This window comes from Photinus pyralis, unplaced genomic scaffold, assembly GCF_008802855.1.
Source record: "Photinus pyralis isolate 1611_PpyrPB1 unplaced genomic scaffold, Ppyr1.3 Ppyr1.4_LG5, whole genome shotgun sequence".
NCBI classification, from domain to species: Eukaryota; Metazoa; Arthropoda; class Insecta; order Coleoptera; family Lampyridae; genus Photinus; species Photinus pyralis.
In genome coordinates this window covers 49,060,013-49,079,075 of record NW_022170596.1, presented here as the reverse complement: position 1 = coordinate 49,079,075, position 19,063 = coordinate 49,060,013, and the positions used below count along the sequence as shown (strand labels likewise).

The following is a 19,063-nucleotide window of genomic DNA, read 5'->3' as shown; positions in this document are numbered from 1 at the left end:
GAAACCTGAATCCAGACAATTTCTATGGGAATCGATGCGACTTTGCAAGAAGACTAATTAATTCTTCAACCGCCGTGAATTATATATTTTAAGGGTATCATAATAATTTCAATGTAAAACTTCTGGCTATGTGTAAATTTTACCGAGGTTCGAGGTCCATGGTTTGAAGAATGCCAACCCAAAAAAAGCGTACTGGAAAATATAAAATTACGTGAACTAGTTTATTTACCAAATTATCATTTAATAAATATTATGTCTAGTGATAGTGGTTTATCTGTATAGCCTTCGACATTTCAAACCGGAAATTGTAATGTTATCATATAATTGCACTTCTAATTAAGTGAAAATAACAGTGTATATGTCTTTACATGCAACTTCGTGCGCCGTAATACTTTCTCTCATTATCCTATTTCCAAAAACGACGCCCAAGGCGTCCTTGGAGGTTGGATGCATCATAACTGAAAGACGTCTCATCATTTAAATATTAAATCATCATGTTCAACTCACATGACATTTTTTCCGTTATTGGGATGCATTTGGAAGAAGGAATTTGCGTTTTGATTATTTTGCAAATTTTGGACGCGAGGTCCTCCTTGCTATTCAGGAGCAGTCCGCATATATCTACAAAAGTGTAAATTAGGCGTCGGTTGTTTTCGAGCACCTTGGCTGACCTTTGCTAGGTGCATCTTTTTGTATCGGCGTTTTACCCGCAACTAATCGTTCCGGTTCGACTGTTGGGACTGAAACAAAAAAAATTACTACTCGTGTAATTGTTAAAAAATCAGGAAAAGGATAAAATGTAGGTTAAATCGTACACGGGATTCTCTCTGAGAATGAAAACCGATTATAACCGGTTAGGGTGCCAAAGATCGTCCTTACATTAACTTATCAAAGCGTACAACTGGTAAATACTACTGAGTACTGACATAAGTAGTGTTAATTTTGAATTACAAACAAAACATAACCGAAACCCCAGATTTATAGATAGGGATCCACCCCAACTTCCTATGGTACTGCCCAAAACTATGAACAGAGGTATGATGCAGAAACGTCATGATTAGTGCTATTCTAAATATAAAGAGTATATCTCCATGCTTACCATCAATAAGGTCACAGTCCGTGATCATCTGCCGGCCACTAATCCGGAATCGTAAACTGGATTTGACTGGAAGTGTTGATGACCGTACATATGTTATGGGTAATTTGGTATCAGCAAACTCGATAGTAACTAAAAATAAAGTTGATTACGTTCAATTTCTAATATTAAAGACTAAAACCATGCAAAATCATTTTTGAAAAATTGTTGAGATACCTGCTTGGAACCCAAGCCAATCTAACTAATTTATTCTAATCTGAATTATTTAAAACAACGTTATAGTATATTAAGTATGGAGAACGGTAAGGGATTTTTACCGTTCGAAGACAATTGTTTGGAGGAGGAGCGAAGCGACGACTCCAATAATTATTGTCTGAGAACGGTAACCCTTAACGTTCGACGTGCTTATAACATTTTTTGCGCGATCGAAATTAAAATTATCCAACCAATATAAATATGCACTAAGAAATTAACGAGCAGAATAAATCGAAATAATCGAAGTGGTTTGGTGTACATCACTAGGTAACCAGTTTAAATGTCAAAATTGAAATTAATAATTTCATAAAAATGTGCATGTGTCTGATGTAGTTTACTAGCTTTGCACTTCCTTTATGACTTTATGAGCGTCTTGCTATAGGAAACAACAGCACAAATTGTACGTTTAATGTACCTAACAATAATTAAAGATTAAATGTAATATAAGACTGTTGATTTTTAAAAAGGCGTCGGTAAGTATTTTTGCTGTTCTGTTTTTAGATCGGTAAGTAATTTTGGCGTCGTCGTAATCATAGCAACTGGTAAATTCTACGTACTGTCATAGAAACATCCATGGTAAATAGTCAGAAATGACCGATCGCGCAAAAAATATATTTTAGTGGGTAGCGCACTGGATTGACCTTGTCAGTTCACAAAACCGCCATGAAGCAGTTTTTTAACTGCAAGCTTTAAATCCGAGTTAGATAAAAACTAAAGAGTCCAAACAGTAATTGCAAAGTCTACTTTTTTCGCGATAAAGGTTTTTTTCAGTTGCCAAATTTATCAGCACATGGATAGATGTGAGAATATTTTTAGAATGCCTGTAGAATCCCTAGAATCTTCAAATCTTCTTAAAAACTTCTTAGATTCTTCTTAAAATCCCAGTAGAAAGTATCTCAAATCCTTAGAAAGGTCATTGAATCTGTTTACCATGTTCTTAGAAATCTTGTCCCTATCTCAGAATGTCCTCTCGGCCTTAGGATCATCTCATATTTTTCTCAGGGTTATCTTAGGAACTTTTTAAAATCTTATTGTCTTCTTTGTTAGAATATTTTTGGAATCTTTACAACCATCAAAACCGTTAAAATCTCCCTACAATATTCCATAGTCTTAGTAAAACCCTCTTGGAATTTTAGAATTTTTTGGAATTTTCTTATATATTCTACGAATTTTTTTAGTATCCTTTTAGAATACTTTTTGAATTCTTTATTAGAATGTATATACGGGAATTTCTAGAATATACAAAACTTGCAGAACCCTTCGATTTTTTTAGGATTTCAATGAGAGCATTCTTGAATCGCGGTAAGATGTACTGTGTGTGGTCGTTAAAGTAAATAAATCAGCAACAAACATGAAAAACGACAAAAAACACTTCAATAATCGGAACATATTTCTATGTTTATTGGAGGTTTCACAGTTAAATAAAGAAGTGTTAATTTTTGGATCTAAACAACCGAATAAGCCGCCCGGTTGACATTTCCGACCGTATTTTGAGAAGTTTATATAACGTGACACCACGATTCACGATTTAGGGGGATCGTTTTGGAAAATTTGACTGCGCTCCGTCCGTTTCTTCAATGAATGCCTGAGGCTACCGATTGTGCAAAACCTTCGAGACCGTTCCAAAATCGCCGACCTTGGCCAGAAGCAAGGCTTTAATCTTTTGGTGGCGCTCGAGTCCGCCCAAGTTTCCGCCGACTGTAGCTACTTTCGCTTGTGTGATTTAATTCCAATCATTTGTAAATGTATAATTTTTCTTTTAATTAAGTTTTAATTTTGGTTACGCTAATTATATTGTTTAATTTTCATACCATTATTGTGCTCCGACTTCCTACTGAAGTTAGTGATTTTGAATCGCGGGGCTGAACAAGGCCCGTATCATTAATCATCCATCGCCGATTTAATTACCTGGCACCATTTTGTGGGTTATTTTGTAAATTTAAAAGATCAGTAGGGATTAATCCATAAGGATAACGTTACGTTCAATTGGTTTTGATTTGAGCCGTCGTAGAGCTCATTACGGGTAATCAAGAGAGAAACATTCAGTTTTAGACCACGCGAACGTTACGCTACCTTGTTCAAGAAAAAGTGACAATGTGAAATGGTGAAACCTTGAACGAGTGAACAGATAAAATAAAACCTCCCTGGCAACGTAACGTTTTCGCGAACCTTCCACAATCTAGAGAATCACATTAGAAACTCCCTACGAAAAAAACCATAAGAATCTCATTCCTCTTAAAAGTCCTTTTACGAGTCCTTTTATAAAACTCCTGTAAATTTTACCCTCGCTCTGTCAAAGAAGCTTCCCAGAATTATATTCACTAACTCACTTCCGTACGTGGCCCGAAAAATTTAGCAAGTATTTGACTTCTTTTCCATTAAGATTGGTTTAGTCAGTTTCAATGAACATTTTAACGTAAATGGATTCAACTTTGTTAGCCATAAGGTGTACATTCTTTGTAGAAAAAAATGTCATAATTTTTATTGTTCATTGAACACGTGGCCCCGATACCAGGGATTGATTTCAAATGTACATCATAAACATAACAAATATTTAAATAAGTAAAAATGTAAAAGAAAGTGAAATTTGGATTTTTTTATTCCGTCAATATATTCAACCATTATTTTGTGATCAAAATATTAAAATCATGTCAGAAGCGTTCTGAATACGTCAGATGCATTTCATTACATAATTGTGCTCTGAAAAAGGCGGAGGTTTATTTAAATAACAATATGAATAGCCATATTTCTTTTTGTGTTAACTTTAATAAGCGTTTCACATTTACTTTTTTCGTATGTATACCTATAGTTCAAATCATAAACATGCAGACGTTATTTCGGTAACGACGGGACACCCTGTATGTGAGAGTATTTCATTTTATCAGGTGTAAATCTGGGGGATTATTTACGAATAAACACAAAGTTATTTCATGTCATTTGAATTTGTCTTAGTGTTATTTTTTTTAAGTCTATCGATGCAGTAATTGCTTTATGTATATTTGTTTATGTAAAAAGTTAAATTGCGTGTTAAAATGTAGGCACATCTGGTCGTTTGCGAAGAGGTTTTGTTATAGGACTAGATTTAATTAGCGCACGTGTTTTTATCGCGGTTACAAAAGATAACGACATATCCAGGTTTACAACGATACGCGCATTAGTTCTGCGTAAGTGGCACGCGAAGCTGGAGTTATCAAGTCTAATTATGATTGGCGGTCTTATTTGAAAGTCCAGAGGAAGAAGATTACTTTATAGTGGAGTGGTAATTCCTTTAAATACAGGAATCAACCAAAAACAGGGGGGTTGCTGGTTCGCGACCGTTAGAAAACGTGTAGGTTTCTTTAAGCTATTTATTTTTTTTTTTTGACTGTCTGTGGATTTGATTACTTGAAGACGTAGTTTGTCATTATTATAATAATTTTGTGTGAGAAGTTTAAACCGATTTGTCCGTTTGATGGAAAAGGTCTGTCAAGTTGAAACCCTTCTGTTAAGGTTCTCTTGTTATTAAAGTTGAAGTTTGTAGTGTCTGAACAGTCATCAGCAATTCGTCATTTTATTCATCATGCTTTAACGAAAAGTGACGTTCAGAAGCGTTTGAGCCTTTTTACTGCAAACCTTGTACAACCAGATTATTAGGATTACTAAAAGAGAAAAAAAAACTGTAAGTAATTATAAGACTTCCTCATTTTATTTGTCGAACGTCAGCGTCCGGGTTTTATTCCAAATACGCTTTGTAAGCTTCTTTCTTCCACAAATTTTTGTCTTTGTCAATCAATTAATTGGGTGTTTATTCAAATCCCTTGTGCGGCCCGGATAGGGTTTTCATGTCAGATATTTCTTCTCGTGTCCAAATATTAATGAATGTGAATTTTTCTTAATCTACTCACGTGTGTCTACTCAAAGTAACTGTTTTCCCCTTGAGAAATCTTTGTATTTCTGGTTTATGGTCAAACTGATTTTTTTAAAGATAACCATTCGATACGTTTTGATCTGTTGGTTTGTCAGTGACGAGAAAGTAAAAAAAAACTTTGAAGAGATTTCAGTAGTATGTTACAAGAGAAAGTGGTTTCGTAGAGTATTCCATTTGTAATTAAGAGAATGTTAGGGGCGTTTCAGAAAGGACAGCAAGTGTGGGATAAGTGCGATTACCAAGAACTTTCGAGCAATAGTTTCAAACCCTACGATTTTTTAAGTAATTGAAGCACTGTGCTTACAAGTACTTAAAGTAATCGCAAGAACTTTCAATGGCAACTCCAACTATGTGTGTTTTCAGCTTTATAGTTATTGTGTGTGGAGACGGTAATGGTAATGATCGTTTTATGAAAAATAACGATAAAATACCAAAGTTAACTTCTGTCGTCTACCGTTGCAGTTCTTTATTTTAACCTTTTAATACATTTCCTTGTGTCCAGTGAATTTCCTTTTCTCCAGTCTTAAAGTTAAATTAATTTCAAAGCGTCGGTGTGATTAAATTGTTTCGATGTTTTATTGCCACAGCAGGCAGACAACACCATGTCGTAAGTTCTTTTACAAAAGACGTGACTTAAGCGCAGCAAAAGTACATAAAGTTCATTGAATTTTAGATTGATTCCTTTACAAGACAGAAAACTTTACACCGTCCTTATCTGAAAGCAAAATGACGCACTTATTCATAACAAACATTATTGTTTATTAGATCTGAATAATAATATATTGTATATCAAGCCGGGTTTTCGAGCATTATATATGTAGCACAGGGTTTTTGACGTTCAAATTTGGGTTCTACTACTCTCACGGGACCTCACTACACACTGTGTGTCCATTTCAAAAGTATCCACCCGAAATAACTCTTGACCTGGTGTGATTATTGCTTTGAGTGGGAACACGTCGATTTAGATATTGAGGGGGAAGTTCAAAAAATGTACTTGCAAAATTTTAGGTTTCATCCCTTCGCTCCCCAGCCATTCCACTTCAAAATTTAAAATTGCACCCTTTACCTTATGATACATCATTTGAAAGGGCATAAAATTCTCTATTCAACCGTGATAACAAAAATGAAATCGATTGGTTTGTTCTTAAGATAGACTACACAGAAGATGGGAGGTATAAAATCAATTTCAAATTTAGAAGTGGGGTGGCTGGGGGACGAAGGGGACATTCTCTAGGTACCATTTTTTAACTTCGGCCTCAATATCTAAATCGACGTGTTGAACTCAAAGCAATAATCGTATCAAGTCAAGAGTTATTAAGGGTGGATACTTTTAAAATGAACACAATGTATATTCCTAAAATGAAGATTATTTGCATGAAACAGATTTTGTATTGTATTTATTGTTACGAACCGGATCCAAGCAAAGGATTTGGCTTGTTTTGCTTCACTGATTTGGAGTTTTGTATTTAATTTCAGTGGGGAGAATGTACCAAGAATGTATTAAGTTTAAGTATTAAAAAAATGGCAGATAGGCATTGCATTTTTTGTATTCCTTTTTATGAGCCAAACCAGTATTTAACATCCAGGAACGTGTAAAGGAAAATGGAAATTGATCGCTTTTGTTTTTATTAATATCTTTCAACTAACTAATGTGATCTGATCAATCAAACCAAAGCATTAGATTTTGATCTTCAGGTTTTAAGAGGAGCTGATAAGAGGCCAAACTTCCACAAGGTAAGGTGTATAAGAACAACATTTTATTACTGAGCTAGCCGTAGGTCAAATAAAAATTAATTATCATATTAAAATTTTTCCTAGTGCCGTAGAAGTTCCAATGCAAGCGAGATCTTCTTCTTCTTGTAAATATAACTAAGCCGTTACAGACCTTGAAAGAAATTGCGTTTGTAGTCGCGGAGAGAGAGAGAGAAAGAGAGAGAGAGAGAGAGAGAGAGAGAGAGAGAGAGAGAGAGAGAGGGAAGAGGGGGGGGGGCAAAACAATTACAATCATTAATACGATTTTCATTTTTATTTGAAATTTATAAATCAGGCTGCCGTATTTAGTTATACAGGGAGAGTGGGGTTATTGTTTCAATAATATAATTATGGTTTTTAACATTTTACATTAGTTATTGCTCGATTCATTAGGGACGCCACATTTAGTTTGCAAATTAAATAACTGTTGAAGATTTGTTGCCATTTTTGCGGTTGTTGCGGGCTAAGTCGGATTAGCTCAATATTGTAAGAGCCAGAGCAGGAACAATTCCTTTCTTGATGCAATCCTCGACACTATAACGATTCAAATTGCGAAAAAAGTAGAGCAATGGCTCTTAGGAGAAAGACCTGATAGTGATACAGCGGTAGGGACGTACGGACGGACGAACAAAGTGATCACTTAGCGCATCTTTTTTTTCATTTTGTGGATATACCTACGCTAAAAATGCACGGATTTATGCATTTGTTAATTGTGTCGTATTGGTTCTACGTTAAGTACCATTTTTCCTGAGAACGAATGAAATTTATTCGCATAGTGATTTTGTTTTGTTCTAGATAGCAAAAATTTTCGTGCCAATTGCCACAGTGAGAAGTTACTCATTTATATCGCGCTCTTTGTACTAATGGGGAATAAAATAGACTGACTAACACTTCTACAGGGTGGGGCAGGAAAGTACAAGTATCCTAATTTTGAAGGTAAAACTTTATTGGGTCATCAAAAGGGTACAGGTGGAAGTTAATTTTAATAATAATTTTACTTTGTTTTAAACAACACATCATTCAAGTAATGTCTCTCTTTGTCAATACACTACTTGTACACGGTCACTGTTTTCTGCAGTTCGGACGGTCCTTTGAGCCCCAACCCTGGCCCCAACTTTCCTTTTTCACTACACTACCAGTGGTCGAAGTGAGGCGGTATGCGGCGGTATGGCATACCGATAGATTTTTGGTTTTTGTGAAACATACCGGTAATAAATTTATCCACATAGGCATAACGGATAAAATTTTTTCATGATAATATACGCATACATACAATACTAAGATTTTATCAGTTCAGCCATACCGGTAAAAAATATTTGCCACTTCGACCACTGTACACTACCATATGCACGGAAGTTTTCCACCCACAACAAAATGGATTTTGTGTCAGGAATAGGGTTGCGAATCCGACAACGAGTTCGCAGCGCAGGCTGCACTACAACATATTATATTAAACTTATTCTGAGAAAAATACGTCTCGACTGCAAAAGCGCGTTGCTCATTCGACCAAGCCATGTCCACAACTGACAGCGGTACTAACGGAAAAATCCATGGCCACAGCGTCATTCGAGCTTAGCCCAACTCCAACACGTCTCCACTACTCACAACGCTATCTCAAAAGTAGGGATACTTCCCTGCTCCACCCTGTAGCTATAATGTTGGTACAAAATGCAAAAGCAATTGGAAGCAACATAAGCTGAAAGCCAAGCTGAAAACTAATTATTTTGACAATTCGGGGAACGGCATTACAAGTTTCAATTAACTCCCCGAGACGAGGACGATCCGGTGATGATAAGGATAGATAGTACAATATACATTGAGGCCGCAGTACTAGGACCAGCACCCTTAGAACGAAAAAATACTATTTTGCCAATCTTATCGCACATCTGACGTGGTGGTGACGAACTGATTGGTCCACGTACCTCGAGTTCGTTAAATCATTAAGTATGGAATATTACTTTTCAAAACAAAATGGAAATGGCAATAACTATACGATACCAATTGTCGTCATGATGGAATCTTTAGTGTTAATATTTTGCTGGAAATATACTTATGTACGTAATATCCGCGTTTTGATAACAAAATCATATTTTTATACTATATACGATTTAAGATAGGTCAATGTAAGTGCAGCTGCAACAATACCAACATTTAAATAAATTGCGGGAGCGTGCAGCTATTTACCGATTTCATAAGATACGATGACGTAGCATTTTGGTATTTTTCTGTAGACATTTTTAGATTCTTGGTAAAATTTCATCACTTATTTGTGTTGAGATCTTGACTTTAACTGGATTTTGTTGACGACAAAAAATTACTCACCTTGTTTAACAATCTGTATTTTTATAACAACAATTACAAAACTATGGAAACTGTTCTTTACCGAAAACTAATATCCCACTATTTCCCCGTAAATGGCGCGCAAAGTTATTCGCAATTTTTAGCTGAAGAAACCAATAACACCCAAAATAAATCCTGCAAATGTAGGTATGGGTATTACTCAGCATTTACCTAATACCTACCTTGAAATTCCATCACAAACTTTAATATACAGGGCTTTCAATTTCAAAGCGCACCACCAATTATTGTCATTTGTAAAATTGATAAAAAATCGAAAATTGCAAAAAGACGTCCATCTAAGTAGCCAGAGGAAGGTTTACCTTAGTCTTAACATTCAATCCCGCATCTCCAGCTACCTCCACTTTAAAATTATATATGCACCCCTCATCGAGTGACGCATGATTTTAATAGCCGTAACATTCTTTTTACTGGAATAGCCAAAAACTGAAATGCTGATCATCCATTCTTATTAATTCGCAGAAGTGAATTCTCCAATCGGTAATCATCGACGCCTAGTTCTTATATGTAAAACTTGTACAATGTGTGCGAAAAACTTGTTCTTTTTCAGTATTTTATGAACTGACCTGATAGACACATCGTCAACCTTGCGACAGTTAGAATTGATGACGTATTGAAAGATTTAAATTGGCGACATCGGGGCGCCATCCAGTCACTGGCGATAAGGAATGAAGGCAGATGTAACGCATTCTTTTCGGAACATATGATGTGTTCGAGAACCCTCTAGAAGAATTTTCGTCTGCTATATAATCGGATTGAGTTAGTTCCAACATCGACACCGAATTGATGAGTAGGGATAAATACTGACATTCGTGATCATATGTTATTAACCTACATGTTAAATTTGAGTAAAAGTGAATGATAAATAATTATTAACTGGATATAAATCAATCTATTTAAGGACTGTTACAAATTCATTAGTTAGTGTACATAAATAAATCATAACTAAATTTACGTTACAATACGAAAAGTGGTAAAGGAACAAAGAAATAAGAAACAAGCATCTAAAAAAGCTAAGAATTTGAAGAGTCTGTGCAAGCATTTTCGCTGAAAAATTCAATATTCAATCACAAAATCAATAAGATTACGAAACCAAACTCATTTTTATAAAAAGACAACGGCCATATGCAAAAACCGTCTGTGTTATGCTGAAAAAGAAGTTAAAAAAGAGACTTTTGGGGTCCTAGCTCCCAAGCGTAACTTTTCGGACTTGCGTAGTTTATTTAGAAGGAATTGCCAATATTTCAAAAGATTAGACCTAAATCATAAATCATAAACAGAAACGGATCCAAAATAAAACCTTGTGGAACTCCGCATGAACGGTTCAGGTTGAAATGTTAGAATCTCTGTGCCACTTAAATAAACCAAAATAGGAAGCTCATGGCCCAAATATCATTAATAAAGTATAAGATGTCGTCGACTTTTAAAATATAACGAACAAAATTTGTTAAGATACGAACCGTTGGCTATACCATAAATTTGCTATTATTGGAACTGGTTTGAGTTGGTCTAAGTCAAAAATGTGTGCCTAATCTTACAAACGAGATCAATGTCAAGACCTCCAGATACTTTGCTCACACTGAACCAAAACAAAAATATTTATCTTCATGGGTTCATATGTGTAGTAAGAAAAAATATTGCAGTTTTAATGGTATTTCCCTATTACCTCTATTTTTATCTACTCAAAATATTCCTAATTTTGTTATTGTCTGTCGTATTTTTTTACTTTACGTTTAATCGGAATTTTACTACGTATAAATAGAAAAAAAGCCGGAAATGTATTTGTTGCTTTGTATGAAAATAATTCGCTTACCGCTTTCTCCATTTCGATTTCCACAGTACCGCGTATTGCCAATCAGCAAATATTCAAATTTACAGGAGAGACTGAACTGCTCAAATTTAAGCAGTAAACTACACACTCTCTGAAACAACCACCTTGTGTAAGTACAAGCATTAACAAACATGCTATACTTACCTCGTCATTTCTAATAATATTAAAAATACATCTCGATTGGTGGTAACCGTAAACTTCCAATAAAAATACATTGTCCCTTATATTTCGGTCACATGGTTTATGCGGCATTATCGTAGGAGTCGAAGTTATAGGCGTCAAAGTGGTAGGTTTCGATGGATGTACAGGATCAACGGGGATTCCATCATTATTGCAAGGAATCCGCTCATAAACACCCCTGAAACCTCGCCTACACGAAAAACCATTTGTTATAAAAGCAATCTCTTCGTCGCGGTTACGTAGATCGAATGTCACTGAATTAGAAAAAAATATTATATTACATGATAGTGTCACAATACGCCTACACTATTAGTTAATACTGAAGTTAGCAAGCAGCAAAGAATTTTTTTTTCAATCGTTGATTACTTTTGTGTTCAAATGTTTATTCTAGAGAATTAATTGATATAGTTATTCAACTTAAAATCTGCTTATAGGTTTTCAGAGGACACGTAGCGCAGCCAGGGTAGCAGCTAACCTCTGTTACAATAAATTACCAAGACAAAAGGACAAATAATGTTAGCCTTGCCGTTAATTTATTATATTATAGTAAATCTAGAATATTTTCGATATAAGTCATATCGTGTACGTAATTACTTGCCGTAACCTTTGAATATAAAATTAGAAACGCAATTGAAACTATACGCTAGAGGCGGGAGAGGTTTTTAATATCTGCCTCTATAGTAACACGCACTGCGAACACGCCGTTTTTTTCAAAAAACAACAGCGCATTACAAACGAGTTAGGTTTTTCGACTGACTAAGAAAATTCGCAGTTCGCCAACGATACCGTTAGAGAAAAGATGTAATTAGGAAAACATGCTGCCATGTAGTGCGCTTTTTCCAACGAGGCATCACGCATTCTCGTAGCATGTGCGAAGATCGCACGGTAAACGTCTCAATAATAAAATCGCTAAAAACGCATTGAGAAGCCTGGAAGTCGACCTCTTTCATTACAGATCCCTTTTAATGCAGACATCTTGAGAACGGAAAGTCGCATTAGGTTCAATGGATCTTGGTTAAGTTGTTACCGTAGGCCCGCACTTTGGAGAGACGTGACCTTAGATAAAGACACGCTAACACGAGTACATGCATCCTTACGATACATAATCAAAAGTGCCAAAGCGACATCAGTACGTTTGATATATTACTGGCTATTCCCAGCTTGAATTTCATGCAATTCGGTTCATAAATGGCCGAGATGATAAAGATTATCAAAGTCTTCGTGTGAAATCGAAGGGACTTCAGCGCATTTTTGTGTGACAGTTCAGTATTTTTTAGTTTTAGTTTTAACTCCACCACCAGTTCTTGTTCTTGTCGGGGGCTACCATATTCCCAACTCCGACGCCCCGTTCACTCGCAAATCGCGTTTGAAGTTTTTAGAAATATGCAAAAATGCGTCAAAAAGGCACTGTGAATGTTGAATCGATTAGGCTCAACTTTTGGCATTGTGTATTATATCGTGGAAGCTATGCCGCGTTTGAATTTCATGTTCAAATGTCAAAAGGGCCGTCCTTATTTTCGGCCTACATTTCCATTTCACGAACTCCGATCTGCAAATCTTCTGATAAAAAATCCACCTACAAATTTTCGTCGTAATCGGTCCATCCGTTCTCTTTCGATGGACATGAATCCAACGAGCGAGCGAGCGATCGGACAACCGAACATTTCGGTTATGCTTGCACTTCTTTACATAATGGCATCAGTACCGGTAAATTCGCTCTCCTCTCAAATAGTCGTCCAAGAAAATTTGCAATTTTTACATCGGTCTTTTCCTGAACGTGAATTTATCTTGGAGCTATTTCCTGGTGAGAAACTATTCTGGCGGAGGCGAATTCACCATGTGCCAAATTTCCAGAGACGAATACTCTGGAGCCGAACTTTTCGGAGCCGAATCTTTCTACAATCCGGTTCGGGTCTCGGAAAGCATTTTTCGAGAAACGATTATTTAAAAATCCACGAGTAGCATAAAGAATTGAAAAAAAATCTGGGAAAAACTACACAAACTTGAAACCACGACTGCTACAGCTAAGGAAACTACAGCAACTGATGGAATTACACGAACTAATTAAACTAAACAATCAGAGAATATGAAGACACTTAGAGATACTAGAAAAACTGAATAAGCTGAGAAACAGGAACAGGTGGTACATCCAGAGAATCTAGGGAAAGTAGAAAAACTGAGGAAACTAGGAAAATTAGAGAAATTAGGAAAACCAGAGGGACTGAGGGACAAAACCAGTGAGGCCAAAAAGACCGGTGATACCAAAGAGACGAAAGATGCCAGAAAGACAAGAGAACCTAGATAAAGTTGAAGAAACTACGAAAACCAGAAAAACTACGGACCCTGGAGAAACCAAAGAAATTGGAAAAACTACGGAAGCTAAAGAAACTAGATAAATTAGTGAAACTTAAGGCAACGTGGAAAAAAAGAAAAAAACAAGAAAATAGCGAAACGGGAAAAAGTGTTAGACTCGGAGAAACTAGAAAAACTAGGAAAATCAGTGAGACCAGAGCGATCGGTGATGCAAGAAACTACTAAGTGTACTGTTGTTAATGGAATTGTCCTGTAATTGGGCGATAAGCCTGTAGGGCAATAAATAAATAAATAAATAAATAAATAAATAAATAAATAAATAAATAAATAAATAAATAAATAAATAAATAAATAAATAAATAATAAATAAATAAATAAATAAATAAATAAATAAATAAATAAATAAATAAATAAATAAATAAATAAATAAATAAATAAATAAATAAATAAATAAATAAATACCAACGGTGTCAGATAGATGCCAGAGACTAGAGACCACATTAAGATAGAGGAACTGGAAAAACTACGAAAACCAGAAAAACAACGCAGAAAGAGATGTCACAGAGACAAGAGAGACTAGATAAAGCTGCTGGCACTAGAGAAACCACAGAAACACCTAAATCTAAAGAAACTACGAAAATTGCGGCAACCAACACTAGACGAACGGAGATAAACTAAGGAAACTACGAAAACAAGGGAAAGTAGAGGGCATTTGAGGAACATGAAAAACTGGATCGACTTCGCACATCGAACATCGAAAAATTTAAAGAAACTTCGAGAAACTATAACAACTGTACAAGAGGTTGTAGAGCCAGAAATACTAGGAAAAGTAGAGAAACTAGAAAAACTGGGGAAGCGAAAAAATTTAAAGAAAGTATAGAAATTAAGGAACTTAAAAAAAACTATGGAAAAATTATGGCAGCCACGAAAACTACGGAAACTGCGACAACTACAAAAAATACAGCAACTGAATGAACTTGATAACCTACATAAACTAGGAGTAGAGTAACAGAGGCGTAGCTGGACCGCTCAAGGTCGTGCCCTACATGGCGTGATCTCAGAAAGTAGGTCAAGTTGAAGTTCAAAGGAAATTCTCTTCCCGCTCTTCTCTGGTATAGGAGCATTGAAAAGTGTATGACCTTGGAATCGATTTGTCGCCCCCAAAGGTCAATCACGCCATTTACTATACGCTCATAATTCAATGTCAAGGTCATCAAAAGTCAATAACCTAATTACGCGAAAACGAACCAAAACGTGAACTCGAACCCAAATGTGAAAGTTCAATTGGCTTTAACGTCTGGAGCTGACCCACGTTTGGGTTCGATTCGCGTTAATGTTTGGGTTCGATTTGAGTTCAATGACCTTGAAAATGAATTGTGACAACAAAATGGAGTCATTGATCCTTTTTAACCATGACATTGAAATACTGAAGTAAATGGGGACATTGACGTTGGGAGATTAAAGATCGATCGTTCATCTTTACCTTGACTGACCTTCCAAGGTCAGTACCATAGGAGAGCGGAGCCGAATGATCTTTGATCTTCGCCTTGACCTATTTAGCGAGGGCACCACGAGTGACCTTGAACGGTTCCGGTACTCCCTTGTTAATCTACTACTAAGAAAACTAAGGAAACTAGGGAAATTAAAGGAGCTTGATAAACCAGAGAAACTGAAGAAATAGGAAAACATAAAAAAATATGGAAATCATGAAAACTACGGAAACTAAAAAATGGAAAAGCTAATCCGGAGAAATTACTAAAACCAAAAATCTAGAGAAACGAATGATTCTGGAGGAACAAAATAAATCAAAAAACTGAAGAAATAGGAAAACAACAAAAATACGAAAATTATGAAAACTACGGAAAATAAAGAAATGGAAAAGCTCATCCGGAGAAATTACTAAAACTAAAAAACTAGAGAAACTAGTGATTCTGGAGGAACAAAATAAATCAGAAAACTGAAGAAAGAGAAACGAATAAACTTACACAACATAGATAAACTTTAAAAAACTGGAGTACCTAACTAGAGCGGGAAAATGTGGAAGACCTAGAAATACAGAGGAAACTAGGAACACTAGGTAAGCTAGGAAAACTATAGAAAATGAACAAGGGAAGCTAAAGTATCTAGGGAAGCCAGTAACACCACAGTGATGAATTCAGTGAAACCAGAGAACCCACAAAAGTCAGAGAGATAAGAAACTACCGCAAATACAGAAACTACGGGAAGAACTAGAGAAAATATAGGAAATAAAAGAAGCAGAAGCGAAAGAGGAAGTAAGTAGAGGTATTGAAGGCAATGAAGAAATTTTGGGAAGCGAAGGCAGGTAGAGGAAGTAGCGGAGGTGGGAGAGTTGAGGAAAGTGGAAGGCGTAGAGGAAGTGGAGCAACAAAGCACATAGAAGAAGTAGCGGAACTTGAATAATTACATGGTATCGAACAAACCTAACGGACTGTAGAAAAACGAGGAACTGGGTACAATAGTTCAATAATAGAAGAAAGTAGTAGTCCTTTCCAAAGTCTCCAAGAACTTATAACATTCAAGAGGCTTTTAAGCACATTTCAGAACACATAGAATCCTTTATTAGTCTTTAAGAGCTTATAAAAATCTTTTAGAAACTTTAATAAGCAACGTTGATGAATCACAATAGTCGCCACAGTCTTTTAGTGACCTGGAAATCTCTAACAGGTTTTTAAGAGTCTTTTGATCCTTGAAGGGTACCTTCAAAGGGATTGAGATGTCTTTAAAAATCTTAATGTGTCTTTAAGAGTCAGATTTTTTAATAGCCTCTATAAACCTCCACAGGTTTTCAAGAGTCTTCAACAAATTCCAAGCGTGTTCCAGTGCGGTTTTGATAACTTTTAAATGGCATAGTCTATAAGAGCCTTGATAATTCTTGTAATAGTTATTTATGTATTAAGGGCATAATAGTGATGTTTATATTCTCGAGGGCGACGAGTTAAAAAGCTCGAGGGCCTATGGCCCGAGAGCTTTTTAGTCGCCCGAGAGTATAAACATAGTTTATGCCCGTGGTACATACACAATTTTATGTTTTACAAATAGTTTTCTTCGTCAAAATTCGTTTACAAAATAATTCATTATGTTTGATCGAGTATGCGTGGTTCGAATTTATTAATGTGATTGAAACCATCCAAACGTCAAACGTAATTTTAAATAATTCAATTCATCGTGAATTTCCAAGAAGTTCCAGAAACTATACGAAATGTCAATCTTGTGATTTAGTAGGTATTAACAATTAATAATTGACGTTTCTAGTTTTCAATGACCTGCATATCTTTGTTTGTTTTGTCATTAAGTATAAATGAGTTACTATGGTGATACTTAATGCCCTAGGGCATAAAGTGGTACTTTATGCCCGTGTATCACAGATATATAAAATGTGCTCTTATAGGTTAGTAAGACATAAAAATATTTAAGAAGCTTGTTTTGAAGAACCTTTTGTAGCTTTTATAAGTTTTCAAGAACCCGTGTGAATCTCAAACAGTCTTCAAGACTTCAATTGGTATTATTTAAAGCACGTGGTTCTAATGAGCAAGATGAAGCGTTTTGCTTAAAACCCTAAAACACAAAAAGAGGAAAGTATTTAATTGTCCGGTTAGTTGCAGATTTCGGATCAATATAGGATGGTTAGAATATTCATAATTAACGTTACTCACATGAAGCTTTGTGTAAAGTCCGTCCACAGTACTTGTACTGCCCGCTTAGTAAAAAATAATCCTTTTCACAGTGGAAACTATTGTCAACATCAAAGTCGAGAATATAAAGCCTAACGGCACAATATCCGCGTAGTGATTCGAATCTGTACAATAAATACGTAAATTTTCAGCCATCGAGAAATGCCTACAAACCTGTAGCACGTATTCAGTCCTTTGGGATAAAAGTAGGGATATTCCGGGCTTTGAATATATCCTTTAATTAAATTCGCCTGGACACATTGCGAGCGAAAAGAGTTACTGCTGAAGGTGCTACATTGGGATATTTGTTGCCACAAAATATCCTTGGACTTGGTCAACACTTTCAGTCGAGTGATATCAAACGGTTTGCACTGATATACATCATTCGGGACAAAAACGACGTCCTCCTTATCACTTCTCTCGTTATCACCGGTATCTTCAAAAACATAAACATGTTTCACTACATCCGGCTCGGATTTATCCGAGTAGATGTCTTCTTGCGTCAGACGTGCCATTTTTAAATTAGGCTCGCTGATATACAGTGCTGGCTCGTCGCTGAACGATGGGCATTCCTCTTGCGTTACCTCAATTACAAATCCAGTAAATTCGCCGCGGCATTGCCCGTTTTTAAACGTAATCGTCTTCGTGCTCGAATTAAACGGCATTACCAAGTGCAATCCAGTGCGACAACCGCAAAAGTAATTATCGTCTAATTGCAGAAAACTCTTGTGACACGTATTGCCCGTCTGTCCATCGAGCGAAAAGTACAAAAAGTGAATTTGCAAGCGACACACGTGTGGTGAAAATTTATAAATGTCGTACACGCATCGATCTTGAACGTTATTACTATACGGAAAATTGGGACTTGTCATATAAAACTGTTTTGCATCGTATCTTCCGGCGCAACAGGAAGGGTGTCGTTCACTTTTGAAAGCAATTCGCGACACGTTTGTATCGTCTCGCGGTTTTACAAAGCAAGGCATCCTCGTGACCAATATTTTATACGAATCGTCGGAGAAGTTGCCTTTCAACACGATTTTCATTCTCAACATCCCCTCACTGGAAAAGTAAGTCCTAGTTCCGTGAATTCTCCCACACAAAACTTCGTTACCGACCACCTCCAAACTGCTACCTTTACATCCCGCAAACGGTCTCAAATCAAATTCAATAAACTTAACGTTAAAGAAAGTGGGACAAGAAGGTCCCTTAAATACGTAACTGCAATTATAAGATAAACCAAAAGATTTGATTTCGTACCGTTCGTTTTTTATAATTTTGTTACAGATCTCGCTTGATTCGAGCGGTTTGGAACGCGAATTTATAGTTAAGATCATCAGCAAGAAGACGCACTCCCGATACATTTTGATCAAACGATCATGCTTTACTGAATCCCATTTGCTTGCAGATTACAAAAAAAAAGACGCCTGTCGGATGTGCAATAGGTGATCATATTTAAGAAAGAAACAAAGGTCGGGCTAAACAAATGCTTTCCTCAGGAAGTATGTGTTTGATGAGCATGAGATAATAATGGAGTGATGTAATTAGAAGTGTATGAGTATTGTATTTTAACCATCCGTAACCCTCATTAATAGATATTGGGAGAGCAAATAATTACGTAGTTCAAGTCAAACAACTAATTAGGTAATTAAACTAGCAAGAATCAGAAATAGTACCTAAGT

General features: G+C 36.0%; 1 protein-coding gene across 1 annotated transcript; it reads right to left on the bottom strand.

Annotated features, from left to right (window-relative positions):
* Positions 1 to 215: 215 nt before the first annotated feature.
* Positions 216 to 18,745, bottom strand: LOC116170785. The gene is made up of 8 exons (XM_031487288.1): positions 17,559 to 18,745; positions 17,367 to 17,509; positions 11,344 to 11,633; positions 11,182 to 11,290; positions 1,100 to 1,228; positions 672 to 740; positions 508 to 621; positions 216 to 458 (listed from the first exon to the last, which is right to left on the bottom strand). The coding sequence occupies exons 1-8, from the start codon at positions 18,743 to 18,745 to the stop codon at positions 337 to 339; spliced, it is 2,163 nt and encodes a 720-aa protein (XP_031343148.1). The 3' UTR covers positions 216 to 336.
* Positions 18,746 to 19,063: the final 318 nt, after the last annotated feature.

Excerpts from the sequence above, each read along its gene's own strand:
- LOC116170785 (XM_031487288.1), bottom strand. The coding sequence starts at position 18,745 with ATGTATCGGGAGTGCGTCTTCTTGCTGATGATCTTAACTATAAATTCG. Across the intron at positions 17,510-17,558 it reads GGACTGAATACGTGCTACAG|ATTCGAATCACTACGCGGAT; the intron begins GTTTGTAGGCAT and ends TTTATTGTACAG. Across the intron at positions 741-1,099 it reads GGACTGTGACCTTATTGATG|TCCCAACAGTCGAACCGGAA; the intron begins GTAAGCATGGAG and ends TTTTTGTTTCAG.